Raw genomic sequence first — 24,021 nt, forward strand, 5'->3', positions numbered from 1 at the left:
TAACTCTGTAATGTCAAATCACAGCCACTACTGTACAATTAGCAACACGTAACACTGACTGTACAAATGCTTTACCGTGGACAACCTTACTGCCCTATCAACTCTAAACTGCTGTACTAAACTCTACTGACCTCTCCACCAACCAACTAACTCTTATAACACCTTAATATTATAAAGAGAAATCCTAAACCTCACCGTGAAATTCTAAGACCAGTATATACCCCCCCCCCCTTAAAAAAAAACTAGTAATCACGTCAAAAGCAACTATTCCTATATTCCCAAAACTATAAAACAGTCTATAATAAAATCCCCCATAAACTCTACTCCGAAACTTACGCATGCTCTAATTCCAATGAAAGCAACTTGTCTAGCATTCTTTGTTTAAATCCGCACCAACGTTGTTTTTTTATCGTTACTCTTCTAAGTTAATAAAGTCTTCGACCTTGGCATTAAATGTTCTCCTTCCTTCCAGTAGAGAGACCACTCAGTCCACAAATTATATTTTTAGCGGCCCCCGAAAGGGGAAAAGAGGCTATTAGTTATGTGTGGCCTGTCTTACCGTCTGTCAGTCCGTCCCGTTTAGATCTCAAAAACTAGAAGAGAAAATGAAAAACGGTCATCATGATATTTTAGATCATTCAAAGTTCTGATGCAACGGCTACTTTTTTCTTCTCCGAAAGTGAACCATCTAATTTTAAAATTATATATGCAAGCAGATTTTTCAAAAAATTACACCACTTTTCAATGAAAATTTTCAGGGGAGGTAACCCTTTTTTAAAAGGTCATGGACTTCTTCATTAATAAATCAAACTTCATTCATAGATTCGCGCATTGGTACAAAACATTTGCATCAAAGGTCACAATGGTAAAAGTGTCAATCGATCATTATAAAATATATTTTTCATTTATTAACTAATTCATTTACTGATTCAAATGTTATTTTTTTTAAAGAATTTTGATACGAACTTCGTTTTAGGTATAAGTTTAAAAAATAACGAACTACTTTTATAGCACGCAGTTTTGACATATCTCATTATAGGGACCTACACTTGACAGTGACAGTCTAGATAAGACTAAATAGAGCCCAGATCTACACAATTATAATACTAGTTCTAGTCTAGATATAGTAGATTCTACATCAAGATTTTATATCCAGTTTTAGATCTAGACTTAGATATAGACTTAGATCTAGATATAGACTTAAGATCTAACTCTAGATCTAGACTTAGAGACTTAGATCTATTTCTAGATCTAGGCTTAGATCTAGTTCTAGACCTAAACTTTATATTTTAAATCTTGAATCTAGATTTAGATATAAATCTAGGTTTAGACCTAGCTAGATCTTTGTCTAGTTTGTATGACAAATGACAATGGAGATATTAATTTTTATGTGCGCGGGGAAAGTCTTGTTGTCATTTGTACACAATTGTAGCTTAAAATAGGTCAAGAGTTTTTTTCGTGTTGCCAATTTATCTAATTTTGTTAGAAGAATAAACCTTTTTTAGTTTCTCTTTATTACATTGTAACATGATATTAATTTTGAATGTATGGATAAGCTTAATAATTATTATTCTAAAAAATATAAGTGTACGCTAAATAAATATACGAAGATGCTGTGGCTGAGGGGTAATGCACTTGGAACTGGAAGTCCCATGTTCGAGTCCTGGTGAAGACTCTACGTGGACCACTTCGGGGGCCGATTTGGGGTTTGTGTTTCACACAAGCTGTCTTTGTAACTTTGTTTTGGTTTTCACTTTGTTGAAACCTGTGAGAGTGTGTGTGTGAGGGAGAGGGAGAGAGAGAAGTTTTCAAATTCTCCCCCTTCTCCCCCCACACTAGCTACGCCACTAAGTATATCTAATATATATATAATATATATATTTAGAGAGAGAGAGAGAGAGATCACGAATCTGAGGACAATAAAGATTGAATTGGTTCAACCAATCAGCTTGAACACTAGAACAATGATTGCGCAAACTACCGGTACTCACAAGTTAATTTTTTTAATTGAAGGCAATCCAGATTCCATACTAACTCTCGTGAGTAAGCTGTATGTGTGTATGTGTATGTGCTTTTTTCCCCTGCATTTCAACCCAAACGAAAATAAAAGTGACAATTGGTTGATCACACTCGCACAAGTTCTATGGTCCGAACGATACGTAAGCTCGGCTGTGAGAACACTCAGACCTCCATATCTCCTTGATCTTCTGACACCATGTCAAAGCTAGAGTACTGTTTCACGGGAAGAAACACAGTGATTGAAATGAACATTGAACAAATTACATTCAGTGCAAGTGCACCGACAACCTGTGAGCAGTAAGGACGCGCGTATCGAATTCGCAGATGAAAGTATTCATTAAATTCCTTTTTTATGCGAATTTTATGCATAAAAATAAATCATGAGTTTAAAACGGGTTCAAAATTTAACGTCATGGCAGAAGTGAAGGCCTGTCAAGGGAAGCAGGAAATAGTGCCTGTATGGATGACACACTAAATTATTCTCGTCTCTGCTTGGCTGACATTAAAAGACACACTGAAGGCCTGAGTTACTCAGACACATGTCAGTATTTCATACAACTTTTAACTAATGTGTCTCCAAAGCGTGTCCTTGAGAATATGTTAATTTCTAGCCTACGTCTGCATGGATTGTTACGTGAGGGTGGGTGGCCACTCTGGCCCCTTGTGACAAGCTCCCTGTCTGGTGGTCATTCAGTTTGGCCTATTTTCTCCTTGTTAAACCCTGAGGTGAATTTTCCACCCACTTAACTCTTTCTCTCCTAACTGACGATACCAACGTTGATTCCACAAGAATGTGGTAAATAATTACGGAAAGAGTTAACCGATCTATTTTTTTTTCAAGTGTGTCATGTGATATGCAATGATAAGCTTCACACTTACAAGGAATTTAAATGAATATTTAAAAAAAAACTGAAAAAAAAAATTAAAAATATAAATACCATATGCATTAAAAAGCCAGGTCATCGGGGTGAGCTGGACAAAAAAAAAACAACAAAAAAGGTCTAGGGCTCCTTTGAAGTGCCAAGGCTATTGATGAAAACAAAAAAAAAAGTGTGGGCCTCGTTTAAAACTGAAAACAAAGTCGTAGGCTGCCCCTGTGGGTCTGACGTACTCACACATACAAGCTCACATTGAAAATCACAATCAATTTGACAACTAGGACACCCGGAGGTGTCGCATCTGGAAACATCAGTGGAACCATCGCAAGTGTGAGCTAATGGATGATAGGTAAACTCAAGATGAACGAAGATAAGACAGAAACAATCAAACAACATCACAAAAGTAAAGAGTACAGATTCACAGATGTCTGTCTGGTCAAAAGTTTGTGCACGTTAGTTCTCCCACACCCTTTCTCGGATCAAGTTAAAACTTTAAACAATTATTCATTGGCATAGACAAGGCATGAGTCAATAATAAAAAAGTAACCAATTAGATAATTAATTACTGGTAATTAATTATTTTGTTTTACACAACAGCAACAAGGAAAACTAATACATCAGTATTCACATGTATGGCTAAATATGTTGGGTTTAGTCCCATTCAATAATTGTTAACGCTATTTCTCGCATTGTCCTATCAATAATTGTATTCCTCACACCCGCCAAACAGATTCCCTCATTAAGTAGGCAAAGCTAAAACCTAGCTTCTATCTTATAGCCGCCTGTATTTTGCAGACAACCGTGGTAGGTTGCTCTTGTTTATATAAATGATTTACTTAAAATTAAGTAACATTTTTTTTTTATCTTCAACACATTGATTATTATCAACGGGCTATGTTTACGCCTGCGTTAATTGTTTAATTATTGTTCTCAACCAAGTATGAGATGATGTAATCTAGATCTACTGTAGCGATCGGATCTTTTACAATCATCTGCTCTGTTACTAGATCTGTGCATACATTTTACTGTATAACATGCCAATGTATTTTAGTGACGGCGTGTGGTATACCACACCAGCCTGTGGCGTTTACAGTCATTATGATTATACGTATATCTACCATCCTGGTGTAGTGAATAAAAGGTTTGATTGATAATCACTTCATCCCTCCCTCCTCTTTATTTGACATATTTCCCTCTTGCACGTTAGATGAGTTATATAACGTAGGCCCCTACAGCTATAGGCCTATGTATCTCTCTTCCTTTATGTTGGTTTTATTACCATATTTTTTTTTCAAGTTTAAACCTTTCGTTTACTTGGATGACGTTTAAAAATACGTCACGTCATTTGTCAACTATTAAGTTCCCTTTTATTCTGTTTTATGGAATGTTTATTTACTAAGTTTAATCATGTGGTTTACTTGTATGATCTTAAGATCATTGATTATCTTTAATTACCGTAGTTTTGCATAATGTAGTTATTCCCCCTTTTTCGTATTTTATTTAATGTGCTTTTTACACAGAATGATCTGTACGCCTCACGTGCACAATCTGATTGATTGCATGGCATATGAGAGTTCTATTGCCATGAGGAAGTTTTTAAGTGCTTCTTTCTTTTCAGCCTGGTTGTTATATGTAGTGCAAAACTGCCTACATTAGACTTTAGACCTGTAGCTTCTACCACTACTTGATCTGCACCGTCTTTATCTGCTAGATCTACAGCATCGATTAGTGCTAGATCTACAGCATCGATTAGTGCTAGATCTACAGCATCGATTAGTGCTAGATCTACAGCATCGATTAGTGCTAGATCTACAGCACCGATTAGTGCTAGATCTCCAGCATCGATTAGTGCTAGATCTCCAGCATCGATTAGTGCTAGATCTCCAGCATCGATTAGTGCTAGATCTACAGCATCGATTAGTGCTAGATCTACAGCATCGATTAGTGCTAGATCTCCAGCATCGATTAGTGCTAGATCTCCAGCATCGATTAGTGCTAGATCTCCAGCATCAATTAGTGCTAGATCTACAGCATCGATTAGTGCTAGATCTACAGCATCGATTAGTGCTAGATCTACAGCATCGATTAGTGCTAGATCTCCAGCATCGATTAGTGCTAGATCTACAGCATCAATTAGTGCTGGATCTACAGCATCACAAAAGCCTAAGCCCACAACATCAGAACCCCCCCCCCCCCCAATCCCTCTCTCTGTCAGCGAGAAGGCATCCCCTAAGTGCCCACTACAAAAGACTTAAAGCCCAGTGCCAATTACCTATGGTCCAGTGCTCAGATCCTATTGCCTAGTACCAACTGACCAGTCTCCAGCCCTAGCTGTCCACTGCCTAGAGAATACCCTTCCCACCTTTCGCTGCAGATGGTAAGCGTCTATGAGTCAACCTCACGATCCTCATCCCTCTACAATTTAAGGAAGACCAGCCTAGAGTCCATCCTGCATCCTACGCAGACGAGTCTAGCGGCCACCCAATCAGGAGTGAAATGATTAGAGCGAAAATAGAGACACTTATCCACTACTCTACAAACAATCTATGATGAAACTACTCCATCAAACGATACGCATTTAATTTTGCATATTTCGTTATTAACTCATTACTCAAGCTATTTTTTTAATTAAATTATTCTTATTCATATATTCAAAAACTTTGTTCATTTTGTTAGCTCGTAGTGTGCCTGTTCAACAACATTTCTTATGTGAGCGGGGGAAAACATAAAATTAACTTACCCTAGAGTTTACGACCAAAAAAGTTTACAATATTAAAAACCTCGCCACAGTACCAAACAAAACATGAATCCATAAACAACAAGGTTACAAAGATAGTTTGTGTGGAAACACAAACTCAAAATCGGCCCCCGAAGTGGTCCACCCAGGCAGGCTTCAATATTTTCAGAAAGAACATCCGAATGAAATTATATCAAAGACAAATGAGAGATACGAATGGAGAAAGATCGTTGACAGATCTTGTGTAGTGCCCCAACGGTCCAGCAGATCAAAGGATAGGTGCAAGTGAATGCAATCCGCTCAAATGTTTCTTTTTATTCACTAAAAGAGTTGAACGACTAAATACACGAACATTTGGCGCACTGTACAAAGTATTGTAATAGAAGAGTTTGTGCAAAGCTCACTGGAACGACTCCTTGCAATAATGAAGCAGTAGAAAAAATAATATAAGAGAAATAAGAGACCACCGACAGCTTTATAATGGAGGCATTGATTTGTGTAAAAACGTTGTTAATGTTGCTGGTGTGTTTCTCTAAAATATCTTCCTGTGTAGCTCAGACAATTATGTAATAATGAAACAATGAAAACCTTGCGTGTCAGACAGACAAATCTTTCTCAGGTGAACTTTTAGACTGCTCTGTAAAGTGCTTGACCGATAAATCTAAAAGGACATTGTCGTCCATTTTTTTTTTATTCGTCTTTTATAGATGTCAGAAAGAAACTATGAAGTGCAGCTGCTCGTAGGCATGAGTTACATTATAAACAAACATAGTTCTAGTGTGCACTCACGAATGTTGTTGTTTGTTTCTAGGCCTAATTTCATTTAGCACGAGACGTCAGTGTAGCAGTGGACAGAGGTCTCTAAGAGATGTCAGTGTAGCAGTGGACAGAGGTCTCTAAGAGACGTCAGTGTAGCAGTTGACAGAGTCTCTAAGAGACGTCAGTGTAGCAGTGGACAGAGGTCTCTAAGAGACGTCAGTGTAGCAGTGGACAGAGGTCTCTAAGAGATGTCAGTGTAGCAGTGGACAGAGGTCTCTAAGAGTACTTGTCATGTGTCATGGTTCAGACGAAATAATTCTTTATATTAAAAGTACAGACGTTATGTATTAATGAATACATATGTGTGAATTTGTGTAGGTGACCTCTAAAACACAATCTTTACACTTTGTTTAAATAATACAAGACTATAGCAATAACAGTAAGCTATGGGCCCATGAATATAATAGTTTAGTGTATAGAAATTTAATAGAACATTAAAACATAATAATGTTTCATAAATCTTATAGCATTTGCAGTGGTCCCAAACCCCATGAGGCCTTGTTAACCACTTATATTTCCGATACTCGTATAACGGGTTACAGCACCGCGAAAGATCCCCGAACCGTTTTGGATTCGTTAAGCGCTGTGGACTAGAGCCGCGAGAACTGGATATAATAGCGTAACAGGTCGGATTGTTATGGAGTAAGTCTGTGTGTTTCTATGGTGACAGTGAGAAGAAGTTAGCGTTAGGTTGGTGGCTATGCAGGGTAAAGTATGCAAGAGAAGTGGCTATGTCGTCAGCTGTTTTAAGAACGACAGGCGAGCCCAGGATGCCAGAGCGCAGACACGAGTTAGATTTTATTCAAAATACAATTTTATATTATAACTTAAGTCTACTACCTACATTTTTGTTTATTTCCACTCACGTTAAATTGGTCTATACTGCAATACAAAATATATTTAGTGTTGTTCAAGTTATTCCAAATTTTATATGTTAAAACGCCTATAGCAGTTTGGTGTTACAAGTCAACGACCGTCAATAACACTTGATCAGACCCGCGGATCGTAGTTAGGACAATGTTAATAGCGTTCATTTGTATATTCTTCACCTCGAGGGAGTGATTTACTTGCTAAAGAAATATTTGGCATAAAGAAACAATGACCACGCCACCAGGCCACGCCTCTGGATTTGGGTTTTGAAAGTGAGAAGCGCCACCTATGTCTCCTCCCTTCCTTCCTCCCTCTCAGATCTATATCACAGTTAACAAAGCTAAAAAAAAAAGTTGCAAGATCTAAGTCAAGTATCCTTGACGTCTGCAGCACTGCTTTTCAGACGACATTAGTTTTGCCAATAATAAAATATGCATCCTCTGTTTGGGACCCCTCAATTCAAGAAAACATTAAGAAACTAGAACAAATACAAAATAGAGCAGCGAGATTTATAACAAACGAATATTCACTTTAAATTATTGTAACTCCTTTAGTAAAATCACTAAATTTAGAAAGCCTTAAGGATAGAAGACCTAGAAGTAAAGTAGCAATTATATACAAAACACTGAACCATACTCTTCAAATACAAAAACAAAATCTAATAAAATATCTAGGAAGATAAAGGCGCATTCTTTGTTCCATAAGCTAGGACAAATTTGTGCAAATGCTCCTTCTTCCCTAGGGCTATTAGAGCATGGAATGGGTGGCCTCAGTCAGCCAGGAAAACCAATGACTTGGCAGAATTTAAGTCATTGATGAAAATGCATGACCAGATTGACCTCGGGACACGCGTAGGAGGTAATCATCTTTTTTGAAATAACGTATGTATTTTATAATATAAAACCCAGATGCTATATACAGTTAAACTCGATAAGACAAGTTGACCTAAATGTCACGGTGCATGCAATTAAAGTCCAAATTTGACAAGATATTGACAAACATACTAACCACTTGCTTGGTAGAGACTAAATGAGAAGATGCTAATTCAGAATGCAATATCCACGAGACATGAATATCCTTAAGTCAACAAGATAATTAAAACAGTTTTTATGCTAATTTTGATTATCGATAAGTGAGGGAACAAAATGAAAGATTATTTCACAAGGGGAAATTACTTTGTGAATTGCAAAAAAAAAAAAAGTGGCTTGTGGCCAGGTGAGAAGATGGGGCTCAATGCATTGAAGAGATGGTGACAGTAGGTATGGTTTCATCATTCGAAACTCAACGTGCCTACAAGCTTTGATCTCAATCAACCAAAGAGAACTTAAGAATGGGGTAGTGAATTTTGATCTCAATCAACCAAAGAGAACTGAAGAATGGGTAGTGAATTTTGATCTCAATCAACCAAAGAGAACTGAAGAATGGGGTAGTGAATTTTGATCTCAATCAACCAAAGAGAACTGAAGAATGGGTAGTGAATTTTGATCTCAATCAACCAAAGAGAACTGAAGAATGGGGTAGTGAATTTTGATCTCAATCAACCAAAGAGAACTGAAGAATGGGGTAGTGAATTTTGATCTCAATCAACCAAAGAGAACTGAAGAATGGGGTAGTGAATATTGATCTCAACCAACCAAAGAGAACTGAAGAATGGGGTAGTGAATTTTGATCTCAATCAACCAAAGAGAACTGATGAATGGGGTAGTGAATTTTGATCTCAACCAACCAAAGAGAACTGATGAATGGGGTAGTGAATTTTGATCTCAATCAACCAAAGAGAACTGATGAATGGGGTAGTGAATTTTGATCTCAATCAACCAAAGAGAACTGATGAATGGGGTAGTGAATTTTGATCTTAATCAACCAAAGAGAACTGAAGAATGGGGTAGTGAATTTTGATCTCAATCAACCAAAGAGAACTGAAGAATGGGGTAGTGAATTTTGATCTCAATCAACCAAAGAGAACTGAAGAATGGGGTAGTGAATTTTGATCTCAATCAACCAAAGAGAACTGATGAATGGGGTAGTGAATTTTGATCTCAATCAACCAAAGAGAACTGAAGAATGGGGTAGTGAATTTTGATCACAATCAACCAAAGAGAACTGATGAATGGGGTAGTGAATTTTGATCTCAATCAACCAAAGAGAACTGAAGAATGGGGTAGTGAATTTTGATCTCAATCAACCAAAGAGAACTGAAGAATGGGGTAGTGAATTTTGATCTCAATCAACCAAAGAGAACTGAAGAATGGGGTAGTGAATTTTGATCTCAATCAACCAAAGAGAACTGATGAATGGGGTAGTGAATTTTGATCTCAATCAACCAAAGAGAACTGAAGAATGGGGTAGTGAATTTTGATCTCAATCAACCAAAGAGAACTGAAGAATGGGGTAGTGAATTTTGATCTCAATCAACCAAAGAGAACTGAAGAATGGGGTAGTGAATTTTGATCTCAATCAACCAAAGAGAACTGAAGAATGGGGTAGTGAATTTTGATCTCAATCAACCAAAGAGAACTGAAGAATGGGGTAGTGAATTTTGATCTCAATCAACCAAAGAGAACTGAAGAATGGGGTAGTGAATTTTGATCTCAATCAACCAAAGAGAACTGAAGAATGGGGTAGTGAATTTTGATCTCAATCAACCAAAGAGAACTGAAGAATGGGGTAGTGAATTTTGATCTCAATTAAACAAAGACAACTTATGAATGGGGTACCGTAGTGAATTTTTATCTCAAACAAAGAGAACTTATGAATGGGGTCGTGAATTGTAATCTATCATCTAAAGCACGTACGTTTTTATATTTGTAAAAAAGGAACTTTTGACATTTATGTTGTAACATTATATTTGTGACAGTTATGCTGGATATAAGATGTAACTCTCACAATATTAATGGGCTGGAAAAGTTACCACATGTTACCCGCATGACATTTTGACATTATAGTTTGGAGATTTTTAGTTGCTATATGTTAATAAAAGTCTACGTGATTTTAGCTAGGTTTATTTGTTTATATTCCTAATCACCGAAATATCTCTGCTCATAGACTAGATTTGGCCTGCTCATTTGGGAACCTTCAATGTCTCAAGACACATACACACAGACATCGAACGGTCATGACAAACAAAAAGTGTCTCCAGTCGACTTTCTGCTTTGATAACTTTGACTATTGTGTCATCAACTTTCTCTTATTAAGGAAACAGAGCCACGAAGAATGTGGAACTTAACTCCGGGGTAGACACATCTAGGTAAATGACTCCGGGGTAGAGACATCTAGGTAAATGACTCCGGTGTAGAGACATCTAGGTAAATGACTCCGGGGTAGAGACATCTAGGTAAATGATTCCGGTGTAGAGACATCTAGGTAAATGACTCCGGGGTAGAGACATCTAGGTAAATGACTCCGGGGTAGAGACATCTAGGTAAATGACTTCGGGGTAGAGACATCTAGGTAAATGACTCCGGGGTAGAGACATCTAGGTAAATGACTCCGGGGTAGAGACATATAGGTAAATGACAAGAAATAAAACATACGAATGAACACGAGAAGATATTCAAGGACGTAGAGAAACTGAAGTATTTCAGACTTCTTTAAGGACATCGCTCAATGTCTGGTTTAGAGGTACCAGAGTAGAAACAGTCTTCTGTCAGGGCACCTCAATGTCTGGTTTAGAGGTACCAGAGTAGAAACAGTCTTCTGTCAGGGCACCTCAATGTCTGGTTTAGAGGTACCAGAGTAGAAACAGTCTTCTGTCAGGGCACCTCAATGTCTGGTTTAGAGGTACCAGAGTAGAAAGAGTCTTCTGTCAGGGCACCTCAATGTCTGGTTTAGAGGTACCAGAGTAGAAACAGTCTTCTGTCAGGGCACCTCAATGTCTGGTTTAGAGGTACCAGAGTAGAAACAGTCTTCTGTCAGGGCACCTCAATGTCTGGTTTAGAGGTACCAGAGTAGAAACAGTCTTCTGTCAGGGCACCTCAATGTCTGGTTTAGAGGTACCAGAGTAGAAACAGTCTTCTGTCAGGGCACCTCAGTGTCTGGTTTAGAGGTACCAGAGTAGAAACAGTCTTCTGTCAGGGCACCTCAATGTCTGGTTTAGAGGTACCAGAGTAGAAACAGTCTTCTGTCAGGGCACCTCAATGTCTGGTTTAGGGGTACCAGAGTAGAAACAGTCTTCTGTCAGGGCACCTCAATGTCTGGTTTTGAGATACCAGAAAAATATCAGAGATTTCTCTCAGCACTTCGCACTACTTCGCAGAGTTTTAGTTTCGCAATTAAATGACATAACAGCATAAACAACTAAATGACATAACAGCATAAACAACTAAATGACATAACAGCATAAACAACTAAATGACTGAACAGCATAAACAACTAAATGACTGAACAGCATAAACAACTAAATGACTGAACAGCATAAACAACTAAATGACTGAACAGCATAAACAACTAAATGACTGAACAGCATAAACAACTAAATGACATAACAGCATAAACAACTAAATGACTGAACAGCATAAACAACTAAATGACGGAACAGCATAAACAACTATATGACATAACAGCATAAACAACTAAATGACTGAACAGCATAAACAACTAAATGACTGAACAGCATAAACAACTAAATGACTGAACAGCATAAACAACTAAATGACATAACAGCATAAACAACTAAATGACTGAACAGCATAAACAACTAAATGACGGAACAGCATAAACAACTATATGACTGAACAGTATGAACTTGTTGGATAGAATTCTTTTGATTAATCAGACATTGTTAATTAGCTTCATGGTATTGGATTCAACGCATTTTTGCAAACTATGTAGCTTCGATTAATACAGAGATGATAAGTGCACAGTAGTCGAGGTCAACTAAGAAGGTAAAGATGACCTGTAAGAGTTGTACAATAGTCGAGGTCAAGAGATGAGGAGTACAGTAGTTGAGGTCAAGAGATGAGGTGTACAGTAATCGAGGTCAAGAGAGGAGAATTACAATATTCAAGGTCAAGAGAGGAGAAAAACAGTAGACGAGGTCAAGAGAGGAGAATTACAGTAGTCAAGGTCAGTTAAATAGTTAAAGATGACCAGTGCTAGAATTATATCCTAATGGAATTTTTATTAGACTAATAATTTGGAGAGTGGGCAATTAGTTTACAATGTACAGTGAAGAAGTCAGTGGTGAAAGGGCCCCAATTGGTACTTAGTAAAGTGAATAAATGGAAATTCTTCCTCATGAGACTTTTTGGACAGTTGCCGCTCCCGTTCTTCCAGAAACTTTTTTTTTGGCTTAGGAATTAGGAAATTGTTAGAATTAATTTGTAGACTGCGTGGTGACAGACTCTCATCACAGTTTCTGGTTTTAGAAACAAAAGAAACAACGTTAATTTTTAAAACAGAAACGATCTCATTTAGAACAGTGGCATTATGTTTGAGGTCATTAAGAACAGTGGCATTATGTTTGAGGTCATTAAGAACAGTGGCATTATGTTTGAGGTCATTTAGAACAGTGGCATTATGTTTGAGGCCATTAAGAACAGTGGCATTATGTTTGAGGTCATTAAGAACAGTGGCATTATGTTTGAGGTAATTAAGAACAGTGGCATTATGTTTGAGGTCATTAAGAACAGTGGCATTATGTTTGAGGTCATTAAGAACAGTGGCATTATGTTTGAGGTCATTAAGAACAGTGGCATTATGTTTTAGGTCATTAAGAACAGTGGCATTATGTTTGAGGTCATTAAGAACAGTGGCATTATGTTTGAGGTCATTAAGAACAGTGGCATTATGTTTGAGGTCATTTAGAACAGTGGCATTATGTTTGAGGTCATTAAAAACAGTGGCATTATGTTTGAGGTCATTAAGAACAGTGGCATTATGTTTGAGGTCATTAAGAACAGTGGCATTATGTTTGAGGTCATTTAGAACAGTGGCATTATGTTTGAGATCATTAAGAACAGTGGCATTATGTTTGAGGTCATTAAGAACAGTGGCATTATGTTTGAGGTCATTTAGAACAGTGGCATTATGTTTGAGGTCATTAAGAACAGTGGCATTATGTTTGAGGTCATTAAGAACAGTGGCATTATGTTTGAGGTCATTAAGAACAGTGGCATTATCTTTGAGGTCATTAAGAACAGTGGTATTATGTTTGAGGTCATTAAGAACAGTGGCATTATGTTTGAGGTCATTTAGAACAGTGGCATTATGTTTGAGGTCATTAAGAACAGTGGCATTATGTTTGAGGTCATTAAGAACAGTGGCATTATGTTTGAGGTCATTAAGAACAGTGGCATTATCTTTGAGGTCATTAAGAACAGTGGTATTATGTTTGAGGTCATTAAGAACAGTGGCATTATGTTTGAGGTCATTAAGAACAGTGGTATTATGTTTGAGGTCATTTTTAGAGTCAAGATTTTCTCTATAGATGTAAACTTACAAAAAAAAAATAATAGTAAAAAATAAAAACTTCGACAAAGTTCTTTATAAAACCCAAACTTTTATAACAGCAAGAGAAATTTAGAAAAAAAGGGGGGGGGATTTCGAAGAAAATAAAGAGTTAGTTTTGAGAGCTAAAGTATTTTTGATAGTAATTTTTTAAAAATTTGCACAATTTAGAACTATGCCATGAAATTAGGTATGTTTGAGGTCATTTAGAACAGTGGCATTGTGTTTGAGGTCATTTAGAACAGTGGCATTGTGTTTGAGGTCATTTAGAACAGTGGCATTGTGTTTGAGGTCATTTAGAACAGTGGCATTATGTTTGAGGTCATTTAGAACAGTGGCATTATGTTTGAGGTCATTTAGAACAGTGGCATTATGTTTGAGGTCATTTAGAACAGTGGCATTATGTTTGAGGTCATTTAGAACAGTGGCATTATGTTTGTGGTCATTTAGAACAGTGGCATTATGTTTGAGGTCATTTAGAACAGTGGCATTATGTTTGAGGTCATTTAGAACAGTGGCATTATGTTTGAGGTCATTAAGAACAGTGGCATTATGTTTGAGGTCATTAAGAACAGTGGCATTATGTTTGAGGTCATTAAGAACAGTGGCATTATCTTTGAGGTCATTAAGAACAGTGGTATTATGTTTGAGGTCATTAAGAACAGTGGCATTATGTTTGAGGTCATTAAGAACAGTGGTATTATGTTTGAGGTCATTTTTAGAGTCAAGATTTTCTCTATAGATGTAAACTTACAAAAAAAAAATAATAGTAAAAAATAAAAACTTCGACAAAGTTCTTTATAAAACCCAAACTTTTATAACAGCAAGAGAAATTTAAAAAAAAAGGGGGGGGGGGATTTCGAAGAAAATAAAGAGTTAGTTTTGAGAGCTAAAGTATTTTTGATAGTAATTTTTTAAAAATTTGCACAATTTAGAACTATGCCATGAAATTAGGTATGTTTGAGGTCATTTAGAACAGTGGCATTGTGTTTGAGGTCATTTAGAACAGTGGCATTGTGTTTGAGGTCATTTAGAACAGTGGCATTGTGTTTGAGGTCATTTAGAACAGTGGCATTATGTTTGAGGTCATTTAGAACAGTGGCATTATGTTTGAGGTCATTTAGAACAGTGGCATTATGTTTGAGGTCATTTAGAACAGTGGCATTATGTTTGAGGTCATTTAGAACAGTGGCATTATGTTTGTGGTCATTTAGAACAGTGGCATTATGTTTGAGGTCATTTAGAACAGTGGCATTATGTTTGAGGTCATTTAGAACAGTGGCATTATGTTTGAGGTTATGTCATCACTTTCATCTTCTTCCTTTTCCACAACGAACAAGAGGGAAAAAAACTTGAGCACTGCTTCATGCTAAATCTACAAGTTGTGTGTTTGCTCATTGTCCTCAGGGCCGTGAACACCTTAACAAATGGACACATGGTGTACAGACGTGCATTAGGATTTCATCTACGGCCTTCTTCCCATTCAAAAAAAAATAATTTAAAACTAAATGCCCGCGTCTGTAGGTTCGCACTGCACGACTCAGTGGAAGCCTGGCTGTCTTCCAAACCTAACATCCATGGCAAACCTTCTCTTTCTGAACCCGGTCTGAAGTTCTGAAATCTAGGTCAAAGATCGGTCTCTCTGGTTATCCCTGTGTCACCATTCTTCCCTTTCACAATGTATTTTGTTTCTGATGACGCAAGCTTTTTTTTTTAATAATTTAATCTTTGAACATTCTTTCACGTTGCGTTCATTCATTCATCCCCCCCCCCCCACCCCGCCCCTTGTTAAATACCTGTTCAAAGTTGAACATAGACAACAACAACAACAAAAACCTAGAGCATTGTGACATCGGGACATCATACTGTCAACTCTGCTAGTTGTACGCTTTAACTCTGCCAGTTGTACGCTTTAACTCTGCCAGTTGTGCGCTATAACTCTGCCAGTTGTAAGGTTTAACTCTGCCAGTTGTAGGCTTTAACTCTGCCAGTTGTGCGCTATAACTCTGCCAGTTATACGCTTTAACTCTGCCAGTTATACGCTTTAACTCAGCTAGTTGTGTGCTTTAACTCTGTGCTAGTTGTGCGCTTTAACTCTGTGCTAGTTGTGTGCTTTAACTCTGTGCTAGTTGTGCGCTTTACAGCTTTATGTGAACACGGACGATAAGGGATGGAGAAGTGTTTGATGCCAGGCCGCTCGAGAAGGTCATACATCTTGTCCAAGTCAGGGACACTTCATGACATATGCAGATGACAAGAAACCTACTGACACTCAACGACGTAAGTCATAGTATGGAATAAGATTTTTTTTTTAAGTTTTGAATAGACTAAGCAAATGAAAGACAGATTGTTGCCTCTCTTGCTGGTTACTGTTTCAATAGTAAAAAAGAAAAAAAATATTATTACCTTTGTTAATGATGTCATAACAAACATTTGTAAAAACTAAACATGCTAGTCAAGTTACATCAACACACGCACACACAAAACTAGATTCAGTGTGGCACAAAGACATTATCAATCCACACACACACACACAACTAGATTCAGTGTGGCACAAAGACATTATCAATCCTCACGCACACACACAACTAGATTCAGTGTGGCACAAAGACATTATCAATCCTCACGCACACACAACTAGATTCAGTGTGGCATAAAGACATTATCAATCCTCACGCACACACACAACTAGATTCAGTGTGGCACAAAGACATTATCAATCCACACACACACACACAACTAGATTCAGTGTGGCACAAAGACATTATCAATCCTCACGCACACACAACTAGATTCAGTGTGGCACAAAGACATTATCAATCCTCAGACACACACACAACTAGATTCAGTGTGGCACAAAGACATTATCAATCCACACACACACACACACACACACACAACTAGATTCAGTGAGGCACAAAGACATTATCAATCCACACACACACACAACTAGATTCAGTGAGGCACAAAGACATTATCAATCCACACACACACACACAACTAGATTCAGTGTGGCACAAAGACATTATCAATCCTCACACACACACACAACTAGATTCAGTGAGGCACAAAGACATTATCAATCCACACACAGACACACAACTAGATTCAGTGAGGCACAAAGACATTATCAATCCACACACACACACACACAACTAGATTCAGTGTGGCACAAAGACATTATCAATCCTCACACACACACACAACTAGATTCAGTGAGGCACAAAGACATTATCAATCCACACACACACACACAACTAGATTCAGTGTGGCACAAAGACATTATCAATCCACACACACACACACAACTAGATTCAGTGTGGCACAAAGACATTATCAATCCACACACACACACACAACTAGATTCAGTGTGGCACAAAGACATTATCAATCCTCACACACACACACAACTAGATTCAGTGTGGCACAAAGACATTATCAATCCACACACACACACACAACTAGATTCAGTGTGGCACAAAGACATTATCAATCCACACACACACACAACTAGATTCAGTGTGGCACAAAGACATAATTCAATCCACACACACACACACAACTAGATTCAGTGAGGCACAAAGACATTATCAATCCTCACACACACACACAACTAGATTCAGTGAGGCACAAAGACATTATCAATCCACACACACACACACAACTAGATTCAGTGAGGCACAAAGACATTATCAATCTACACACACACACACAACTAGATTCAGTGAGGCACGAAGACATTATCAATCCTCACACACACACAAAACTAGATTCAGTGTGGCACAAAGACATTATCAATCCACACACACACACAACTAGATTCAGTGTGGCACAAAGACATTATCAATCCACACACACACACACACAACTAGATTCAGTGTGGCACAAAGACATTATCAATCCTCACACACACACACAACTAGATTCAGTGAGGCACAAAGACATTATCAATCCACACACACATACACAACTAGATTCAGTGTAGCACAAAGACATTATCAATCCACACACACACACACAACTAGATTCAGTGTAGCACAAAGACATTATCAATCCACACACACACACACAACTAGATTCAGTGAGGCACAAAGACATTATCAATCCTCACATGGTGTTAATGAGCCTTAAAAGCAAGGAGGACATTCAAAAAGGCAAGCAGAAAGAAAATCCCAAGCTCGTCTTTAGTAATTCAACTCGCTTTGAAATGTGTGATTACGTCAGCGTCAGGTTTTTTGGGGCAAACATTTAAAAAAAATTGTTATCGCGACTAAAATATTTAACTGGCATAAGCTGCAATTGTGTGTGTGGTCATTTGTTTTGTTCCATGGACATAGAAATATAAAGATTGGCCAACCAGTCGATTGTTTTTCGCTCATGTGTTTATAGCAGTTTATGCCAGCTATACTACAAATAACAAACAATAAGGCCGTTTGATTTCAAAAGTAAATTCACCACTTCAACACCCTCCCCCCCCCCTTTTTAAAAAAAACAATAACACTAGTGATCTTTCATTTCAAAAGAGTGTCAATAAAATACACTGCCTGAGATTGGGACATGAAAGAGAAGGAGCTTGACAGTATTTGCAATCATCGAGTTGTTTTTTTTAATATTTGTCTTGCATCGTAACAAAATGTGTTTTAAAACGTTTTATCTCAATTTCAATCTGAATCTTTAAGGAAACGCATCAACTTCTGAGAATCTGATTATTTTGAGGCGATGCGAATAAAAAATTACAAAGGTTTAACATAAAAAAAAAAATTAACAATGGTCTAGATTTAAGCCTTCAAATTATTATCTAGATGCGGTAAATTATTTTTTTCTATAGACTATATCTGGGAAAAAGAAACTATTTATATGAGTGAATATTTATGTGAGTGTATGTATGACCCAAATATTCACACTTAACTAACCTTCAATGTCTGTAGTTTGCTGTATTTTGTCAGCACAGCCAAATTTATGAGCAATGAACATTGTGATGTTCTCCAGTAAAAACTCTTTGGCACAAAAACCACAAGTCAAAAAATCTGGCATATCTGAAAGAAAAAAATAAAACATTCAATGTTTTTGTCTAGCAATATAGTTTTAGAAGTAGCCAATCTACCAAGTAAGTATATGACTGCCTTTAGGCCTACTCAACAAATTTCTACGCCATGTAGAACAGATTAAAAAAAAAAAAAAACTTTTTCCTTACAATAAGTTTTTTTTTATTTTACAGAAAAGGAAAGTTAAATATCAAAATGTGATTGTTTGTATACTTTAGACTTTCAATTACATTTTTTTTCAGTCTCTCAAAATTAAGCTCAAGGCATAACATCGATACTACGAAGAGCGGACTTTAAAGTCTTAAGGCCCTGTTTAAATTGTCAATATTGACTTCTTATATCAGTTTACTGTATGTTTTGGTTAAAAAAATCGCTAAGCCCTTAGAGGTTCGAGGCCAAAAGCGGTTGCTCACTTTTTGCTATTTGTGCCTGGTATTAGAAAGGAACACAAGATTTTCTACACTCATGGTATGACAAACCTTCATGTTTATAATGGTTACCAACGTAACAAACTAAGTTATTCACTGACCTTTATAAAAACTGCCCAAGCTAAACTGTGCCATGTATGACGTCATTCTGGCTGCACCAGAAGCTGGAAACCAAACAAACAAAATGAGATGTATTTGAGAGAAACACAAAATATGGCTGCCTGATATGCGCTCTGGATTGTCGTTCGAAGGGTTCAAAACCTAACCCCTGCTATCCCCCTGTCGTTCTGTGGGAGGTTTGGGCTAGGATGTAATAATCTTCAATTCTAAATGAGCCTCCGAAACATGTAAAACAAACAAAGGCCTTATTCTTTAGGTGTAGTTTAGAATCCATTTTGTTTGCATTGTATATTAAAAGCCATGGCAGCTTGTAAACATTACAACGCTGAACACACGCGCACAGACGTGGCAGGCCGAGCCATTAAATAATGAGTGATCAAGAAACGAAGACATCAAGTAGGGGCCAATGAAGATTTATTTTGTTGGTTGGTTAAAACAAACCGTCATCTTTCTGACCTATATAGTATTGCATTTAAATTACTTGATTATTACCCGAGCATTAATACCATTTTATAAGCATGTATATGTTAACTTATGCCCCTTACAAACATTGAGACCAGATGTCCAGGATGACCTAGAGGTCATAAAACTAAAGACAAACTATTAACAAGTAGAACAATATCTCAATTTTGCTTCTCCTATATTTGTTAGACATACAAAGCTCTGTTACGGTCGCTTCATGGCCCCTTGTGTGAATGCACGCAGGGGCTGCCAACGAGTTTGTGTTTAACACAAAAATTCCAATAGTCACTGTGCTGTTTTGTAAAATGTCAGTTTTTCAAGGTTGTCTTATGTAATTTAGAGACTGGAAACTAAAATTGTGTATTTCAAAGTCGCATGTTGGTATTTCCTGGTATATGAATAGACAGGAACTTGAGAGGGCTTAATTAGTCACATGGTCTGAACTCTGTGGCATTTTACGTCTCGTGAGACGATCTTTTCCCTTTGCAACTTCTTGTGTGACTAAAGAGGCCAATCCTTGATACACAGCTGCGATCACAGGTTGGGCATATAAAATCACCAGGCGCCATTGCATTTTCACCCTTCTTTCTGCTTCTGTTGTGTATGACATCTGCAATCTGTGACCCTTCCTTTATGCTCTCTCTCCATGTGGATCTGTCCAGTGCCACCTCTTCCCAGTTGCCAGTGTCGATTTTGAAGAGCTTCATGTCGCGTTTGCATACATCCGTATAACGTAAAAGTGGGCGACCAGCGGCTCTCCTGCCTTCAATTAGATCGCCATACAGGATGTCCTGTGGAAGTCGACCCTCTGGCATTCTACGAACGTGGCCAAGCCAGCCAAGGCGTCTGCTGCTGATAACAGAGCGGATGTCCTGGCATCCTGCTCTATGTAGCACTTCCTCATTTGTTATCTTATCTTGCCACCTTATTTTAAAGATCCGCCTTAGGCATCGGAGGTGGAAGACATTCAGCTTTTTTTCCTGCCATGAGTAGGTTGACCATGTTTCACTTCCGTACAGCAAGGTGCTCAACACACAGGTCCGGTAGACTAGGGCTTTAGTACTGCTAGTCAGCAATATGTTGTCCCAGACTCTTTTCTGCAACCGTGACATGGTGGCCATTGCCTTGGCTATCCTGTTGTTTATGTCTTTATCCAGTAGAGTGTTGTTGGATATGATGGAGCCAAGGTAACAAAAGTGATCAACAATTTCTAGTGGTTGGCCATTAATGCTTACTTGAGGTGCAGTGTTTGTGTTTTGGACAAGTATCTTAGTCTTGCTTTGACTGATGTTTAAGCCGAACTTCTGGCAAGCAGCAGATAGTTTGTCAACCATGGACTGTAGCTGAATATCAGAATCAGCCACAATAGCTGCATCATCAGCATACAGGAGTTCCCTGACGAGTAGCTTCCTAACCTTGGTTTTTGCCCGCAGCCTTGATACATTAAATAGTTTTCCAGAGGATCCTGTATGGAGAAACACACCTTCGTTTATGCCGCTGTACGCATAATGCAGTAGACAGGAGAAGAATATGCCAAACAGAGTAGGTGCGAGCACACATCCCTGCTTGACATCACTGCAAACCTCAAAAGGTGCTGATTGGGCTCCATTGAATTTGACAGTACATTTAGTTTCCTCGTGAAAACATTCAATTAACTTCAGTAGTTTGGGAGGGCAACCTATTTTCCTCAGGAGTTTGAAAAGGCCACTTCTGCTGACCATGTCAAAAGCTTTAGGTCTGAACTATGTCCAATAATATCACATACAATATTCGCACGTATTTTTTGTTCTTGTTCTTATTCTCTGAAAATGGCCTTAGCTTGTTACTGTAGAGCTATTAATGCTAGCCTCACAGTCCTATTCTAGTTGAGTTGTCTTGGAAACAGAAGGGAACGAACATGCCTTTTTAAAATAAAGAATAAACGTTGGCAAAAAGGAAGGGGGCGGGGTCCATGGTCATGAAGACGTTTCCCTCTTTCTTAAAGAGCACACTATCATTTGTATTGGTCTGAGAACATGGACGACAATTCAATTGAAATAAATAAATAAAAAAAGACACGAGAGTGCAGGTTCAGATTTACATTCTAACTAACACGGTCCTCAATGTCCAGGTTGGTATATGCACATTGTAATGAAGACCTGAGCTATAAGAAAAAAAGTATTAGAGACCTTTCTAAAATGTAAACATGTTAGTAAAGGTCTGATCAAAAGGTATTGAAGGCAGGATTTTGACTATGACATAGAAGACATTAAGTTTGATATTCAAATGACAATGTAACTGTTCTATTCCAGACATTGAAGGCCTAGAGTAAAGACAAAATGGTAGAATAAATTATGCTAAAATGAACAAAACAAAAGGATTGGACGCTTGCCACTGTATGCAGCCAAGGCTTTACTAGATTGATCCATTTCTTTCAATGGACTAGACCGACCTCTCTTTGGTCCTAACACAGTGACCAATCAACCATTGACACGTATGACAGACAAGAGACATGCTAACCAATGAAATGAAAACATGTGACAACCATCTGTCCACGACCAGTAGGTGAATGAAATTCACATTGCACTATATCCATTCAAAGTTTACATGGGTTAAGTTTGTTAAAAACACTTCCGGTATTGACATAAGAACAACGTAACATCTAATTCAACCTTCCCCAATAAGTTCCTTGTATCCTTTCACGTCTTGCTCCACCGAGGCAACTAGTACTCAACATTGATAATTATGTCGTCTGCTAAGAGCGAGATGATAATAAGAGCCGCTTCAGTCATTTCCAGATACTGAGGTTTGGTTTAGCGTTGTTGGGTTTGTGGGTGTATGTTGTATGATTATTTAGACCAACTTAATTTGCCACTTAGCCTAAAAAAAAAAAAAAAGCAGAAACTTCCTATTTAGATATTGAATATTAGTATCATCAATATGATTTTGTCTCCTAATATGCTCTCAGGGAATAATGTTTTGATTTAGTGTTAACTCTTTCTCTCCGTAATTATTTTCCCACATTCTGGCGGAATTCTTCATTTTGCTCATTTCTATTTCACTGCCCCTGTTACGATTAAAGTTTCAATAGCTTTGTCATTTGTTTTCAGAAAATGTTTTATTTGGTATAGAATTAAAGGGAAATACAAGCTCTTTTTAAAAGACACAAAAATATATATTTATAAAATTAAATTTAATGAGGTCAAATCAACGATGTTATCGTCAATTAGGAGAGAAAGAGTTAAATCAGTTTCTCAGATAAAAATGAATTTAATAGCCTCTTTCTTGAAGTGATATTAATGTCTCAAACCATTTTAATGAGCTAACATTTGGGGATGTATTAGAAATGTTTTCCTTTCTAATTTAAAAAAAAAGCTTATGGACGTATTAACAATACAAAAGATTGTGTAATGGGAGTCATACCAGGCAATCAAGATTTAAATGTACATATTTGTTCCTATTTCTAGTTTTTTTAAAAAAAGGCTATTGTAATCCGAATCTAGCCTCACGTACCGGTAGTGATCTATTGTTCTATTCTATCGAAATGTCCTCTTTTGACCGGACGCTAAGACATTTTCTGAAAATACAAACTCAATTTTTAAAAAAATATCAAGGCCAATGGTGTGAGGACTCATTTTTTTGTTGGTGTGTAAAAGTATCCAGTTTTTAAAACCTATAATGTTTGAAACATGCATTTTTGTAATAAGAACGGTTGTGATGATGATACATGTGTACATTTTTGTTGTACAAAGCTTATATCAACTCACTGTCTGTCTGGTAAAAAGGTTTGTACACGTTATTTCTCGCAGACCCAATCTCGAATCAAGCTGAAATTTTGCAAAATTATTTCTTTTACCTGACAACACAACAATCAATAAAAAAAAAATAACAACCAATTAGTTAATTAACTATAGGTATATAATTATTTTGTTTGGTATCTGGAACAAGGGAAAGAAATTTACTGACTGATAAGGTGGTATAAGTTGAATTAGTCCCCTTTATTAATTGTTGAAAGAAAAATGTGTAAATAACTATAAAAAATAATGTTCATGAGCAGCTCCCTGGCTAAAGAGGCTTTAGTCCTCGAGTTTGAATTCAGGTCGCTCACGTTTGTATAAATACATGGGATCCTAGCGTAGTGAGAAAGATAAAAGCCTGAAATTGCACTAAACAAAAACAATTGTAAAAATACTTCTTATCGCCCTGATTTATTATTG

The 24,021-nt window shown here is 37.3% G+C and overlaps 1 protein-coding gene across 1 annotated transcript in view; it reads right to left on the reverse strand.

Moving 5' to 3' along the window:
• LOC106067155 (uncharacterized) overlaps positions 1–24,021 on the reverse strand; it is a 58,698-nt gene that overhangs the window by 30,198 nt on the left and 4,479 nt on the right. Inside the window, exons 2-3 of the mRNA XM_056036686.1 lie at positions 19,345–19,407; positions 18,684–18,806 (exon numbers count right to left, since the gene is read on the reverse strand). Coding sequence (XP_055892661.1) covers positions 18,684–18,806; positions 19,345–19,390 — 169 coding nt within the window. The 5' untranslated portion in view covers positions 19,391–19,407. The remainder of the gene's footprint in view (positions 1–18,683; positions 18,807–19,344; positions 19,408–24,021) is intronic.

This window comes from Biomphalaria glabrata, chromosome 7, assembly GCF_947242115.1.
Source record: "Biomphalaria glabrata chromosome 7, xgBioGlab47.1, whole genome shotgun sequence".
NCBI classification, from domain to species: domain Eukaryota; kingdom Metazoa; phylum Mollusca; class Gastropoda; family Planorbidae; genus Biomphalaria; species Biomphalaria glabrata.